Source organism: Rana temporaria, chromosome 5, assembly GCF_905171775.1.
Source record: "Rana temporaria chromosome 5, aRanTem1.1, whole genome shotgun sequence".
NCBI classification, from domain to species: Eukaryota; Metazoa; Chordata; class Amphibia; order Anura; family Ranidae; genus Rana; species Rana temporaria.
This window is the reverse complement of record NC_053493.1, coordinates 329,307,831-329,323,181: the sequence shown is the minus strand read 5'-3', so window position 1 is coordinate 329,323,181 and position 15,351 is coordinate 329,307,831. Positions and strand designations below refer to the sequence as shown.

The window sequence follows — 15,351 nt, the reverse complement described above, 5'->3', positions numbered from 1 at the left end:
CCTAACAGTAAAAATATTTTCGTAGCGTGGGTTGTCAGCTCCCAGGGCAAGACAGGTAATTTGCACCCCTAATCCACGGACATTTAGCGCTCCCTGAGTCCCTTCTACTCGTATAATATTAAAACCCCTTATGGTACATTTTAGGATGTACCACTCTTTTTCTCCTCGTTCTCCTTTCTTTCCCTTTTATCTCTGATAATTTCTTGTTTTCCCCCCCATCCCTCTCTTTAGCCATCTTTCTTGTTCTTCCTCTTATTCTTTCTATCCTTTTTTCTCTCTTCCCCCCACCCCTTCCTCTCCCTTACATGTATTCTCTATATTTGTATTCCTACTCCTTGGTGGGGGGAATGGGATGAGTGGCAGTGCTGGTGGGGAGTTGAGGTGAATGGCGGTGGTGCTGGTGATGAGGTGGGATCAGTGGCAGTGCTGGTGGGAGTTCTGATCAGCTAACTTAGTTGCTCTTGATCAAGGTCATCAGCTGATCTGAGAACTGTAGTGGGACTTTTAATGGCATCTATAATCACAGGTAGTGTTACTCACTGTGACTTCGGCCTCACTGCGTCTCCGGCTTTTTGGTGTCTCATAGCAGTGACACATATGCTGAAATCGGGAGATAGCCCCTCCAACTTCACATTCCTCACCAGTCAGCTGACCTCTAGTCTCTGCCCCTCAGCCATGCCGTGAACTGAACTGGCAGCTGCGAAGAGGCTGAGTGGGTGGCCGCGGGCTCCAGGAACAGCCCTGCTAGGCGGCTGCAAAAAAGCTGGGAAAGTAGCACAGGCTTCAGGAACAGCCCAGGATTCGGTGACCCCTGGCATATCATCATTTGACCCCCAAAGGGGTCCCGACCCCCAGGTTGAGAACCACTGCTCTAAAGGGATTAAAGCTTGGTGAATGTAGTGAAATTTCACTTTACAAATACCCAATTGCGTACAAGGAACAATAATGCCATCGGAATTTCCGATGAAAAAAGTCAGACGTAATTGTGTGGGCCCCATCGGACTTTTTTCCATCTGAGTTTAGAAATAGAACATGTTTTATTTTGTTTAGATGGAAACAAACCCTATCGGAAATTCCAACGGTCTGTGTGGAACTCCGACGGAGAAAAAGACGTCATCGAATTTGAGGACTACACGTTCTACTACCGGCCGGATCCTTTTTGCTGTTTTTAAAGTCATTTGATGTAAGTGTACTACGTTTTTGCTCAATAAATGCCATAAACGTTATCACACCATTGTGAGTTTCTCCTTCATGACTGCTGATTGTCTGGTGCATCCTGGTGAATTCGAGGACTGTATTTGGGAGAAGTTCTCTGCAGTGGCTGCCCACATCCCCCCTGTGTTTTCAATCTATCTTATTTACAACTCTGGTAAGGGTCAGTGTGTATATTGGTGGTGGTTTGCATGTCACACTGTCCGTTTGCCAGTCACCAGGGGAGTTGTTGTTGTGTGATTACCTGACAATATCACACTATCTAGTTTTATTTCTTTGTTTGATTTCTGGATGTTCCACTGATCCACTGCTGGGAAGATTTTATCAAGATCCTGATCTCCTGATCTCCTGTGCAGCCCAGGTGTTTGGCTAATCTGCTTGGCTTGATCCTTTGGATCTGAAGATCTGGTAAGGGTCAGCATATTCAGGGAACAGTGATCCAGAATTTTTCACTCGTTGTGATTATAAATGAAAATTTGATTATACACGGAACTTTCACAGAGTTTATATTTAATGAAAGAAGTTTTTTCTTTTCTCTTTGGGACTTCATAGTGCTCACTATTTTTTGATAAGTCACTTTTTTAGCGCAACTCCATTCCTTCTTTTCGGAGAAAAAGACACGCATGCTCAGAATCAAGTTGACGCATGCTCGGAAGCATTGAACTTAATTTTTCTCGGCTCGTCGTAGTGTTTTACGTCACGCGTTTTGGACGGTCGGAATTTGGTCCGACAGTGTGTATGCAAGACGGCTTGAACGAAATTCTGACGGAAAATTCCATCATGTGTACGGGGCATTAGAAGGAAAACAGCATTATTGATTGCACATAATAGGATGATGGAAGACAGCAGATCTTCGACTCGTTCACTAAGCTTTGGGGAAAATTCCCTTGCAAAGGGCAACCTATTTGACTTTTGTAAATGAACCCCAAAGATTTCCAGGTAAACAAGCCCTTTTGAACAATACCAGAATTTTCAGTCTTGCCCTGAGTGTTCAGGCAGCAGGTGCACACCAGGAGACATATCTTGGTTTAAAATTAAAGCTATCAGACACATTTATCTCCTAAATATGAAAACCCAATTTATTTTTAAATGTCATACTACATGAAAATGTATGGCAGCTGGTCTAAATAATTGAGTAATGCAATTCTAGTCATATTCTGACAACTTTCAGGAAAAATCTTATCTTTTAGTACAGGACAGACATAATTAATTGGTCTTCCTTATTGCTTTAAGTGCTTACCTCAATCAGAGCAATTCAAGAGCATCAAATTAAAATGGGCAACAATCAAAGATGTATTGGCCTTTTAGCCACAAATGAGTACTTCAATACATTACTTAATCAATACATGGAAGAGTCTCAATTTAATTTCCTATCTTTGGGAAGCTGCCATATACTAATTGTCAGAATTACACATCCACTAGCTGGCTCAGATCTGGGTTTTCTATGCATGGCTTCAGACATACTGTGGAATGTCAATACAAAAATGTTTCATTGAAGCAGTCTAGTGAGACAGCAAGGGCATTTTACAGTGATCAATGTGCAGGTTACATAATTTCCAATAATTTGCTATGGATGTTAAAGTCTTTACTATAACAATTCCCTAGATGGAATGCTGTAAGTGTATTGTGTACATTATTAATAATTTCCTGGGGGAAGACCATGCAGTAACTACAACATAAAGGACACATAGATCCATTCTCCTGCCTCCAACAGGCAGAATCTCAGTCTCCACACTGTGCAATTAATTACCTGTTAATGACTTGGTTAACACTGACAATTTGTGCCTTTTACATTAGAATGATTCTTCTATTTTTAGGATACAACACTATTTATGAGAGTCTGGAGAAACTGTAAGATGACAGATATTGTTTGGATAATAAAAATAAGTAAAGACTGAAAATAATGATACTAAACTAATACAGTAAAACCTTGGTTTGAGAGTAACTTGGTTTGAGAGTGTTTTGCACATTTTTTAATAAAATTTGACTTGATATACAAGCGATGTCTTGATATACAAGTAGCGACATGTCACAACTGAGTATAAAAGAAAAGAGAGGCACCTCTAAGTGTAGCAATATGTTTACAGTTAATGGAGGTACAACATTTAGAAAGATATTGGTACACTAAGGCCTCGTACAACCCAACGGACAGTCCGATGAAAACGGTCCGCCGGACCGTTTTCATCGGACATGTCCGCTCAGAGATTTCGGTCTGATGGTTGTACACACCATCAAATTGAAATCCGCGTGGACAGACAGCGCGGTGACGAGGACGCGGCGACGTGCGTGACCCTGGAAGGTCAATGCTTCCACGCATGCGTTGAATCACTTTGACGCATGTGAGGGATGGCGGCCGATTGGACATGTCCGGTGAGTCTGTACAGACGCCCGAACATGTCCGACAGACATGGTTCCAGCGGACATGTTTCTTAGCATGCTAAGAAACATTTGTCTGCTGGAAACCTGTCCGATCCGCCGGACATTTGTCCGGTCGGCCGTACAGATGACCGAACATGTCTGCTAAAACTGGTCAGCGGACCAGTTTCAGCAGACATGTTCGGTCGTGTGTACGAGGCCTTAGAGGTGCCTCTCTTCTCTTTTATACTCTGTAGCTCCTGCTGGATTTGCTTCTAATCGCCTTGTGGAGGCTTCCATTTGCGGATGGACATTTTATGGTTACACAACTTATCACATCCGGCACCCTCTATGGACGCACCGCCACTGCTCTGAATAGATATAAACACAGACCACTGCTAAGCATCTCAGATTTTGGTAGGTTTCTGACAGAACTAGTACTTAATGATCACTGTCGTATGCAGTATAATAGAAAAAACAACTGTATCACATTGCCATGCTTTCAGGCCATGTTAGTCCATACTTATGTATTTGCTAGAGATGAACGGATACCGGAGAGGAAATTATTCTCATTATTTACTTTACTGGGTGGATATACACATTACCTTGTGTAATAATGTTCTGGTAAAAAGTGGTCTATAGCAGTGGTCATCAATCCTGTCCTACAGGGCCCACTAACAGGCCAGGTTTTATGTATTACCATGGGGAGATGCAGTCTAGAATACTGCAATCACTGAGCAGCAAATGATATCACCTGTGATGTATTTCAGTTATCTTGCAAATGTGGCCTGTTAGTGTGCCCTGTAGGACAGGGTTGATGACCACTGGTCTATAGGACCACGTATCACTTTACTTTGAAGCATAGTGGCAGCGGGGTTTTTTTTTATGTTTTACTTGGCATTTTTAAATGGGATGGGATGTAGAGGGAGCTAGGAAATAGTACAACCTCAAGTAATCATGCAACATCTGTTTATCTGTTTAATAAAGGATAAGAAATGTGTATGAACACCCAAAGCTCCCAGGAGAACAGGTTTGGGAATTATGGCAGGAAGATCCTAATGTCAGTGTATCTTAGCCATATAAGAAGACATGGACAGACTTTGACAACCAGCATCCGCCTATATCTAATATATAACCTTTGGGTGGACTGACCTTTTAAAAAAAAGGTATTTTTTTAATTTACAAAATGCATATCCAAAATTTTAAATTAGCAATGCATATAATGGTTCTGTAATATTTATTCACAAACAAACTGTACAATACACCCACTTACGATACATTGACTGCATGCTTTAGATCAAAATTCCTAGATTGCATATTTTGAGGCAAATTGCATTTTCCTGCATTTTTTTAGATTGCTGCTTCTCGTTGTATTACAAACAGCAAACAGTACAAATCTTATACATGCCTAAAATAATATACTGCGTGGTATATCATTTTAACACTTACAATAGAAAAAATGTCAGTTGTGTAGGTAAACTGTTAATTCTTTGTTTAAATTGCACCCTACAGTCTTGCAAAACACAGCAGATTGCTAACAAGGGACAGTGCCTCTCACTGCAAGGATAACTTGACTTTTACAACTTAACCATCTCTTAAATAATTCATGTATATTATTCAGACTTTATGCAGTTTGACAGCCATTGATTTCGCAGAGACCCTGTTTGCAGGTTTAAGCACGAGAAACACGCTCTTTCTGATACAAATGAGCAGCTTGTGGCTTAGGAGAAGCTCAATTAAACTTGCAAAGTCATGAGTGACAGTGGATGGAGGGGGTCATCCAGCCCGTACAAAAAGTCTTGATATTTCTCTAAAACGTGCTATATTTCTGAAACCAAAAATATGTATTATTTCTCTTGGCCAGCAAAGTATTACATAGGGGCATGGGAAGGACATCCCTAACATACAATTTTCTAATCACTTAGAATGACTGATCAATGAGTTTAAGGAATCAATGTCTCGAAAATAACATCCTTTTTATTCTCTTTATATTTCAGGTTGGCAGGCTTTAAATTCAGTGTTAGTTCTAGCAACTACTACTTTTTCCGATGAGACCCTTAGTATTTTAAGTAAAACGGGTTTCCTTTTGTATCCATGCTTCTATGGCTTTGTACACACAAGGTATGAAAAGGTTCTGGGACCATAAGGGTTAATTTTGGAACTGATCAGGGCACGTAATCAGAAGAACCTTTCAATAATGTGGACAATTCCAAAGAAGAATATGGTGAATAAATGCATGAGCAGGGCCTACATTTGGTGTAATTTATCAAAAGGATTAATAGATCTAGAAATATAGGGAACTAAAATCTTGTGTAAATTTAGAATCTATCAGTAAATGTTGAGCTTGGTCTCATGTCCTACGAAATCAGGAACCATCTATTGATCAATGATGACACCCATCATGAAGAACCCACAAAGGCTCAGCTGGTGGGAGCAGGCAGGAGCAAACTTTTCATTGGAAAAATCTAGAAGATTCGTATATAATGTTGTCTGCCTGTATCTTCAGATTTCCTAGTTGTTTTGACATGTGGCTTTCACTGGAAGTCATCTCTGCTTAATCAGTTTTTCATTATATGCTCAGTTTGAATTACACAGGTTTGAGGCAGGTTTATTGAATGTCCTGTTGCTGTTCAGGACTCATTCATTATAATGGCTGATACCCCACTGCCAACAGAATATTTGACAGCCGGGCTGATAGCTGTTTAGAAGCACAAATATCAGAATGAACATCTGCAATATCCATGTATGTGAATAAGTCCTTGAAATATAATCTCTTGTATTTTGTAGTTGTAAATAGAAACATATATCTGTATACCTTTTGAAATATCAACAATCAATTGTCGATTCTCAAGATTTCTGCAACTCCTATTATTTCAAAAATGTAAACCAACTACCATCTTCAGTAATATACAAGTTTGTTTACCAAAGCATAGCAAACTTGTTGGGTACTTTATGTACTAAAGCCATTTCACTTACTGACTCTATATCACATGAGTGAACTGGCATGACACTTGCACAGTAGGTATACCGCTGCAAAAAGCAAGCTGTCTTCATCTTACAAGAGACTGTACAATAATTCTCTTATATAAAATAAATAGAACTTACTTTAGAAAGTCCTCCTACTTCCAGGTAGAAACATATGATGAATACATTCCATGCTACCCAAAAAGCCGTCCACACTGTATACTAAATAAAGAGAAAAAGACAACATGTTATGGTACATTGTAAAGTTTAGTAAAATGTGCTTTCCTCAAAGTGTCATTAAACCCCACATTAAAAACTGTCAGTACATGCTGTATTACATGCTGTTCATACTCAGTCACTCTGGGATAAGTTTTATGTAATCTGCAAAAGCCTGGTTGATTCTGTCCCTCCATTCATGTCTGTGTCCCCGCTGTAGCCTGAGATTGTGTAGAGCAGCCATTTTCCACCATTATTAACCACTTCAGCCTGAAGGATTTGGCTGCCAAATGACTGGGCCACTTTTTGTGATTCAGCACTGCGTCGCTTTAACTCACAATTGCGCAGTCGTGCGACGTGGCTCCATTTTTCCCCACAAATAGAACTTTCTTTTAGTGGTATTTGATCACCTCCTGAAATTTTTATTTTTTGCGCTATAAACAAAAAAAGAGCGACAATTTTGAAAAAAAAAAGCAATATTCTTTCCATTTTGCTATAATAAATATCCCCCCAAAAATATATGAAAAAACGATTTTGTTCCTCAGTTTAGGCCCATACGTATTCTTCTATATATTCCTGCTAAATATACAAGATAAAACTGTATTGAGGTAATAAATAAAGTTTTGTGCATAAATGAGGTCTTGGGGCTCATTCACATTTTTTTTTATGTGGCTATTTCTGTGTGCAGCCAGCTCCAGTGACACAAACTGCTCAGTCACACTGTATGGGCCAGAAACCTGTGATTAGGGGGCCTATAGCATACTCCCAGTATTATTTTACCCATAAGGATTCCACCTCCTCTCTAGCTCCCTGAGTGATGTCATCTCTCACATTCACTCCCCCTATTTTACCCTCTCTATCCCTGCGATAAAGGGTAAACCCTTGAATGGTTGCCATCCTATCATAAGAGTTGTTAAACCAGGTCTCTGAATTTCCCACAAAATCCAAATCCTCCTCGTACAACAGTATCTCTAGTTCACCCATCTTGTCCGCCAGGCTCCTGGCATTGGTGAACATGCCACGTAGTTTAGACCGGTCGCATACTATCCTCTTATTGGGTGTTCCAAGATTGCAACTAGGACTTGTTACTATACTTACCTTGGGTTTATATGCTTTAGTCAACCTATCACTAATGTCCCCAATATCTGGACTATGTTTTACGCTCACTATATCTACCTCTGGACCCTCCCCCTGTCGCCTAGTTTAAAAACAATTCTAACTTTTTGGCCATCTTTATTCCCAGCAAAGCTGCACCCTCCTAATATAGGTGCAGTTCGTCCCTTCTTCCCTGTGGCTCAAGGTACCAGTGGTATTCCTGAGATTACTATCTTGGAGGTCCCTTTCCTCAATTTAGCTCCCAATTCCCTAAAACCATCTTCTGTCCGCGGAGGGTGGACTTGGATGAAATATCAATGGTCCAGACGGACCCCTGACATCTTACCTTTTTGGACAGAAAAAGTAATTGAGCACACCGATGCTTCAATTCCTTACTCTGCAGCCTCAGCTGCACTGCAGATGAATGGACAGAGTCTTCATTCATTGATAAACTGAAGCATAGTAAACAGAGCTGGAATGGACGCTCACACCTCCAGCATCAGTATGGTCAGGAGTTTTTTTTATTATTCCTTTCCATGACTGGATGTTTGAAGTGAGCACAGGTTTACTTAACTCTTTAGTTAATTGGGTTGTAGGTATTGTTTTTTCATACCAACTAGCAAAATTCTGCATCTATTGTGCCAATAAATGTCATTGAGTGTATGAACAAGTAAAAGGAAGCAAAATGTTAATTTTTTCTGTTTTTAAGTGGTTAAGTAATTATTTTCTCAGCCTACTATAAAATCTGGGTGTGTTTTAACTAGGATCGTGTCAGTCTCTCGCTATTCTACCAGCTTACGTTTCCCCTAGCTTTCTTCAGTTTGCATTTCAACCCTGCTCTACATCATCAAATTCATTTGTTGCCTATACTTTGCCTATGCTATTTCAGGTGTGTTTTCTAATAACCTGGAGCATTAATATTATTATTCAGTATTTAGAGAGCACCAGCGGTTTGCACAGCACAGAGGCCTTGAGATGATGGAAGAGAGCGGTTTAGTTGGTATTTTGAGACCAGGTTATTGATGTAGCTGGGGAAGAGTTGTTTATGGCTTTGTAAGTTGTTGTTAGTATTCTACATTTTATGTGTTGGGTGAGCGGAAGCTAATGGAGAGACTTGCAGAGAGGGCTAGCAGACATTGCAGGGTTGGTAAGGTTGATGAGTCTGGCAGAAGCATTCATGATGGACTAAAGGGGGGATAGTCTATGTAAAGGTAAGCCACTGAGAAGGGAGTTGCAGTGGTTGGCACAAGAGCTAACCGGGAAGTGAATTAGAAGCTTTGTGGTGTCATTGGTTAACGGATAGATAGAGTTTAAGGAAGTGGTGTGACATCCATATTGATATGTCTGTTAGTAAATCAGTGATATGTGAGGAAACTGATGGAGTGAGCTGAGGTTGAAAAATAGATTTGGGTGTCATCATAATAGAAATTACATTAAAAGCCATGGGAAGCTATCAGCGGTCCCAGGTAGGAGGTGTAGATTGAGAATGAGAGATCCAAGGACAGAACTTTGGGGGACCCCAACAGAAAAAGGAATAGGAGAGGAGGAGGTAAAGTTTTAAGTGACACCGAAGGTGCGGTGACATAGGTACGATGAGAACCAATGAAGAGTATAATCACAGAGACCAAGGGAATAGAGTTTTTTGAAGAGGAGGGAGTGGTCAACTGTATCAAAGGCAGCAGAGAGGTCCAAGAGTAAGCGTACAGAATAGCAGCCATTTGTGTTAGCTGTTACTGTAGTAAATCATTTGTGAGTTTTAGAAGAGCAATTCCTGTGGAGTGTTGCAGGCGAAAATTCAGACTGAAGGGGATCAAGAAGGTTATTCTTAATGAGGTGGCAGCTCAGACGGTTGTACACTAGACATTCAAGGAGCTTGGAGACAAAAGTAAGTAAGGAGTTGGGTCTTAGGTTAAGATTGGTGGGGTCCTTTTTCAGTATGGGAATGACCAATGCATGTTTTAGAGGGTTGGGGAAGATGCCAGTAGAAAGGGAGAGATTGAAAATGTGAGTCAAAGAGTGTAAAATAGAACTAGAGGGTGACCGTAGTATTTGCAAGGGAATGGGGTCCAGAGGGCAGGTGGTTCGGTGGGCATAAGAAAAAAGTTTAGTGACTTCCTGAATAAAATTAAATTAACGTGACAAACCCGCGCTTACCACTTCAACAATGTGTAAATGTCTTACTAGTCAAATAAAGTAAACCAGTGGCTGCAAACATAAAACTTGTGTTCCCACAAATACCAATAAATGTACACACATACATACACTCTAGTTGTGAGGTGTATATGTGCTATGCTCCCCCACACTCTGCTAATAAATGAATGGTATATTCAAATAGAAATAAACAAACCAAATTTCTCCATTATAATTAACTACATTCTCACAAAGTATCAATAAATAAATAAATGTATGAAGTGTGTATATATGCAGTATCTATCAGATACACCAAAGCATCAAATATGTATAAATATATATCAATAAAGTCAATATATATCACTGTATATTATATAAATAACTGTCTCTGACTAATTGTATCAATTTGTAAACAAATCTTGAATGACTTTCTTGTACCACATGACAAGCTTTTTCTTGTGCTTTCACTCTTTTTATAGTGATTCCCACCACCACCACTATATTTATGTGCTCGCCTCAGCTTATAGACCTAAAAATATCAGGTCAAATACGCTTTTCAGATCTGGGGATCAAATCAGCATTCCCTTCAATGATGTGTTTCTCCATGATAAGGTCTAGACGTCACCGCCAGCAAAAATCACTTTGCAATAAACAGACGTGTGGCCCCTTAGGATTTGGGTTAGCCATCCTCTGTGCTCTGTCACCTTGTGTCCGCTCTATCTGTCTGAAAACTGCTCCCTCCACTAAGGGATGAAATCAGAGAGCATGGTGAGTCATCCTAAAGGTAGCCTAACTTAGCCTTAGCCTTAGTCTTACATCACAGCTGTTTTTTGAGACTTCTGGTATTGTCTGTTTGCTAAGGTTGTAGAGGTCGGGCCTGACTCTGTGTGTAGTGAGGGGGTGCAGTGTGTCCAGGGTGGAAGAAAATAAATAAAATGAACAATTGTAGACAGAAGTGTCTATGTTGGGGCAGGACAGGGCTGATATCTTGTCAGCGACAGTCTGTTGCAGAGCAAAGAAAAGAAGGGTTACGTTGGCAAAGGTTTTTACTGGTAACTGTTAGGCGGATGGAAGGAATGGAGAAGGAAGACAAGGAGTTGCCATCAGAGTGAGTAGAAGCATGTGTCCATTGTTTTAGGTCATAAGAGGAGTGTAGGCTGAGAAGTTTACAAGTAGCTGGAGTGTTAATCTTAACAGTGATGTTAAAGTCACTGAGAATGATTGTGGAAATTTCAGAAGAGAGAAAGTAGGGTAGCCAGGCAGAGAAGTCATCAAGTAAGGTTGATACTGGTCCAGAAGGCCAATAGATCATAGCAATTCTCAAAACAGAAATGGAGAAAATAAACAAATACAGTGAGCTTCAAATGAGGAAAGGGAGAGAGAGGGAGGTGAATAAAGGACCTGAAAAGTGTTTTATGGGGATAGTAGGATTCCAAATCCACCTCCCTTCCATCCAATAGGCCTGTGGGAGTGAGTCCAGAGGAGGCCACTATGGGAATGGGCAGCAGGAGAGGCAAAGTCAGATTCTTGAAGCCAGGTTTCAGTAATAGTTAGTAGCTTAAATGAGTTAGTGATAAACAGGTCAAAGACAGAGGCAAGTTTGTTAAAGACAGGGCGGGCATTCCAAAGGGTTTTGTTAGATCTTCTTGTCAGTCTTGAATATGTAATCCCAACAGAACAGTCTTGTGTGTTTCTGTGACCTTAATCTTCCTATCTTGGCCTCCTGCCTTGCCTCAGCCTTGTCATGCCTTTAACTTTAACCTTCTCTTGTGTTCCTTCCCAAGTTGTCATATATAAATGAAGCTTGTTTGCCATTTGTATTTTCACCCAGTGCCTTGTCTATATATACTGAAATACTCTTCTCAGTATTTTTTGCTATAATTGTACCTGTTTCTCTACTTCCAGTTCTGTGCCAGGTCTATCTGCCATTACCTGCTTGTCCTTGTCATTCCTCCATGGGCTTGTGTAGCTTGTATCTCCATGTATATGTAGGAGTAAGTGGGCTCATATAGGTTTATTAAAACCAGTTCCGGACCCTAGGTGAAGGAGATGAACCCTAAAATACTACAGCAAAGTTCCTAGAGCATATCCTGTTTGCCTGTTGTTTTTCCTCCACCACTGCCTCCCAGTCACTGTCAATCCTTGGCTTTTAGCTGTCTTCAGAAAAAAAAAGGTGAGAAGCACCGTCTGGCAGCATTCTACATCAAATTACTAGCCCACCACCTAAAGACCTATGAAAATCAGACAATAGATATGTGCACTGTCAAAAAATGTGTTTGTTTCCCTCTCCATTTCATTTCGTTTTTTTTTTTGGGTCATCTGTTATGATCGCAATTTGTAAATCCGAAAATTCGTAAATTAGAAAATGTGAAAATCAAAAAATAAGAAAGATAACCCGAAGATTCCAAAGAATAACCAACTAACTAATAATAACTAACTACTAAATTATAGGTATTGGAATTGCCTTTCAAATTTGGCTGTTATTTAACGTAACAAATACGAATGTATCCAAAGTTACACATTAACCAAAATAACGAATGCTGCATCTAAACTAATGGAACGAATTAATAATAAATAATAATAAAAATAATAATACAACTTTTTTATTATTATTATTGTTATTTATTATTGTTAATTCATTACGTTACATTCATTTAGATACAGCATTCATTATTTCAGATAATTCGTAGCTTCGGATAAATTCATATTTGTTACGTTCACTAACAGCCAAATTTGAAAGGAAATTACAATACCTATAATTTAATAGTTAATAATAGTAAAGTTATTATTTCAAATTTTCAAATTTTCAGTTAACAGGTTTTTGTAATTCGGATATTTCCGAATGAACAAATTTGTCTAAATTAGTTTAAAAACGAATTCGGAATGAAACAGCTAGGTCTTACAACTCAGACAGGGCACTTCATCATCTGTTGATAACATGACTTTCACTGGCATCTGCATGTTGACCCTTTTACCTTCATCTCATTGGAGTCTGCTTGTGTTCTGTCAATCTCTTATGTGATAAAAGTTTTAACTATGGCTCTGGATAGCTATTAACTCTGGTTCTAAATAAAATTGGTACTTAGCAATTATGTCTATATACTTGCATGTAATAACTTATATACAGGCATACCCCACTTTTAAGAACACATTGGGGTTTATTTACTAAAGCTGGAAAACGCAAAATCAGGCTCAATTCTGCATAAAAACCAATGAGCTTCCAGGTTTTATTACCAAAGCTTAATTTAACAATCTGGGGTTAGGAGCTCATTGGTTTCTATGCAGAAGTGAGCCTGATTTTGAGCTTTCCAGCTTTAGTAAATAAACCCCATTGTGTACTTAAAAGTGGGGTTTGCCTGTATATTTTCTACATTGGATATTTTTTATTAGTATTTTTAATATAACTACCATTATTAATACAAATAGACTGTTGTACTTTGCAAGGGGTATTTCCCCAGTTCTTACTGAATATTGTGCAATTTCACTTTGCAAAGAATACTCAATTGTATTCAAGGAACATAAAATAATAATAAAAACAGCATTTGGCTTGCATATTTCTAGATATTTCTAGATTGTAAGCTCTAATGAGCATTGCCCTCTGATCCCTTCTGTATTGATTTGTATTGTGACTGTACTGTCTACCCTGATGTAAAGCGCTGCGCAAACTGTTGGCGCTATATAAATCCTGTATAATAATAATATGACTGGATGATCAGTGTAGCTTCACTTTATTCATAAAGCTCTGGAGAAAAGTGAACAGCCTATTTGCCTTTAGCAAACCAACCCTATAGTGTAGCAGTCATTTTCAGTTTTTTTTTTTTTTTTATGATGGTAGAAATACTTTTAAATGAACATTACCAGCTATATAGATGTTGAATGGATTATGTCATGTTGCTTTACCTAAAATATCCTAACAAATATCCTAACACAAGTGGGAGATGAAATAACTTACCACTACTATGTATCGCGGTCTGTACTGTATGGTACCAAATAATCCTAATATTACAACGATTATGTGAAGAAAATTTCCGAGGATTGGTGCCCATTGGTATCCAAGAAAGTCAAATATCTGTCTTTCCAATGCTGCCAACTGAAAGAAAACAGAAACAAGTTATTCCTCAAATATGTTAAACAGGGGATTGTAAACTATATACAACTCAGCATACTGAATAATTAGGCCTTATATTTAGGTTTACATTTTGACATTTTTAACCATCCTAGTTGCAATGGTTGCTATTTGAATACATTGTACAACTTTACGAACAGGTTGGTAGATGCTAAATAGCCATATATATTATTATGACCATTAAATCAGAATATATCTTTGAAGGCAGCTATCCCATTTGCATTTTTTTCCCCCTTAATCACTGCTGTAAGTTGCTGTCAGTCCCTGTCCCTTAGCTGTCTCCGGGGAGGTAAATGGGCACAGCCTGGCAGAACCATCCACTAGTGGTATGTACATATATTGAAGATAGCATATTGCTAGAACTACAGAGAGTCTAGTGACCCATACTCTGTTATTGGATTACACCAGCTTCCCTTTTTTTAGTTTATACCCACAAGCACCCATAGGTCATTGGTTTATTGGATTCAGACAAAAAAAAAAACAGTGTTTCGCAGGTTTGACCTAAGATTCACACAAGCTTCTCTTAACCTCCCTGGCGGTAAACCCGAGCGTGACTCGGGGTTGGTTTTTCATGTTAGGATCGGTAACCCTGAGTCACGCTCGGGGTGGACGTGCAGAGTGTGCAGCGGCGTGGCTTACCTTCTCGCTGGATCCACAGGCAAGTTACTCACCTTGTCCCTGGATCCAGCGATGCCACCCGCTGTGTGAGCGAGCGGGACCTCCTCGCTCGATTCACAGTCTCCCCGTGTGCCGCCGATCTCCGTTCCCTGCGACGTTACGACGCACGGGAGCGGAGAACGGCGCCAAATTCAAAAAAGTAAACAAACACTTTACATACAGTATACTGTAATCTTATAGATTACAGTACTGTATGTAAAAAATACACACCCCCCTTGTCCCTAGTGGTCTGCCCAGTGCCCTACATGTACTTTTATAAAAATAAAAAATGTCATTTCTGCCTAAAAACTGTAGATTGTCCAAAAGTGTCCCTTTATGTCAAAAATGGTTTTAGATCAGCTAGAAAACAGCGATAATAAATTATAATCACTTGCAGAATTGTGCGATAGCGATTTGCGGGGAAATTCGTCATAAAAAAATAATAATAATGACAGCGACAATTCTGCAACTGAGCACATTTCAGTGATTTTGAGTTGATTACATTATTGAATAATTTTTATTATAATTATATTATTATTTGTTATAATTATTTATAATTATTTATTATATTATAATTTATAATTATGTTTTAAAAA

General features: G+C 39.2%; 1 protein-coding gene across 1 annotated transcript in view; it reads right to left on the bottom strand.

The window, feature by feature from the left end:
- Positions 1-15,351, bottom strand: part of NKAIN3 (sodium/potassium transporting ATPase interacting 3) — a 646,854-nt gene that overhangs the window by 252,894 nt on the left and 378,609 nt on the right. The window contains exons 2-3 of the mRNA XM_040354267.1: positions 13,925-14,062; positions 6,673-6,753 (exon numbers count right to left, since the gene is read on the bottom strand). Of these exons, the coding sequence (XP_040210201.1) occupies positions 6,673-6,753; positions 13,925-14,062 (219 nt within the window). The remainder of the gene's footprint in view (positions 1-6,672; positions 6,754-13,924; positions 14,063-15,351) is intronic.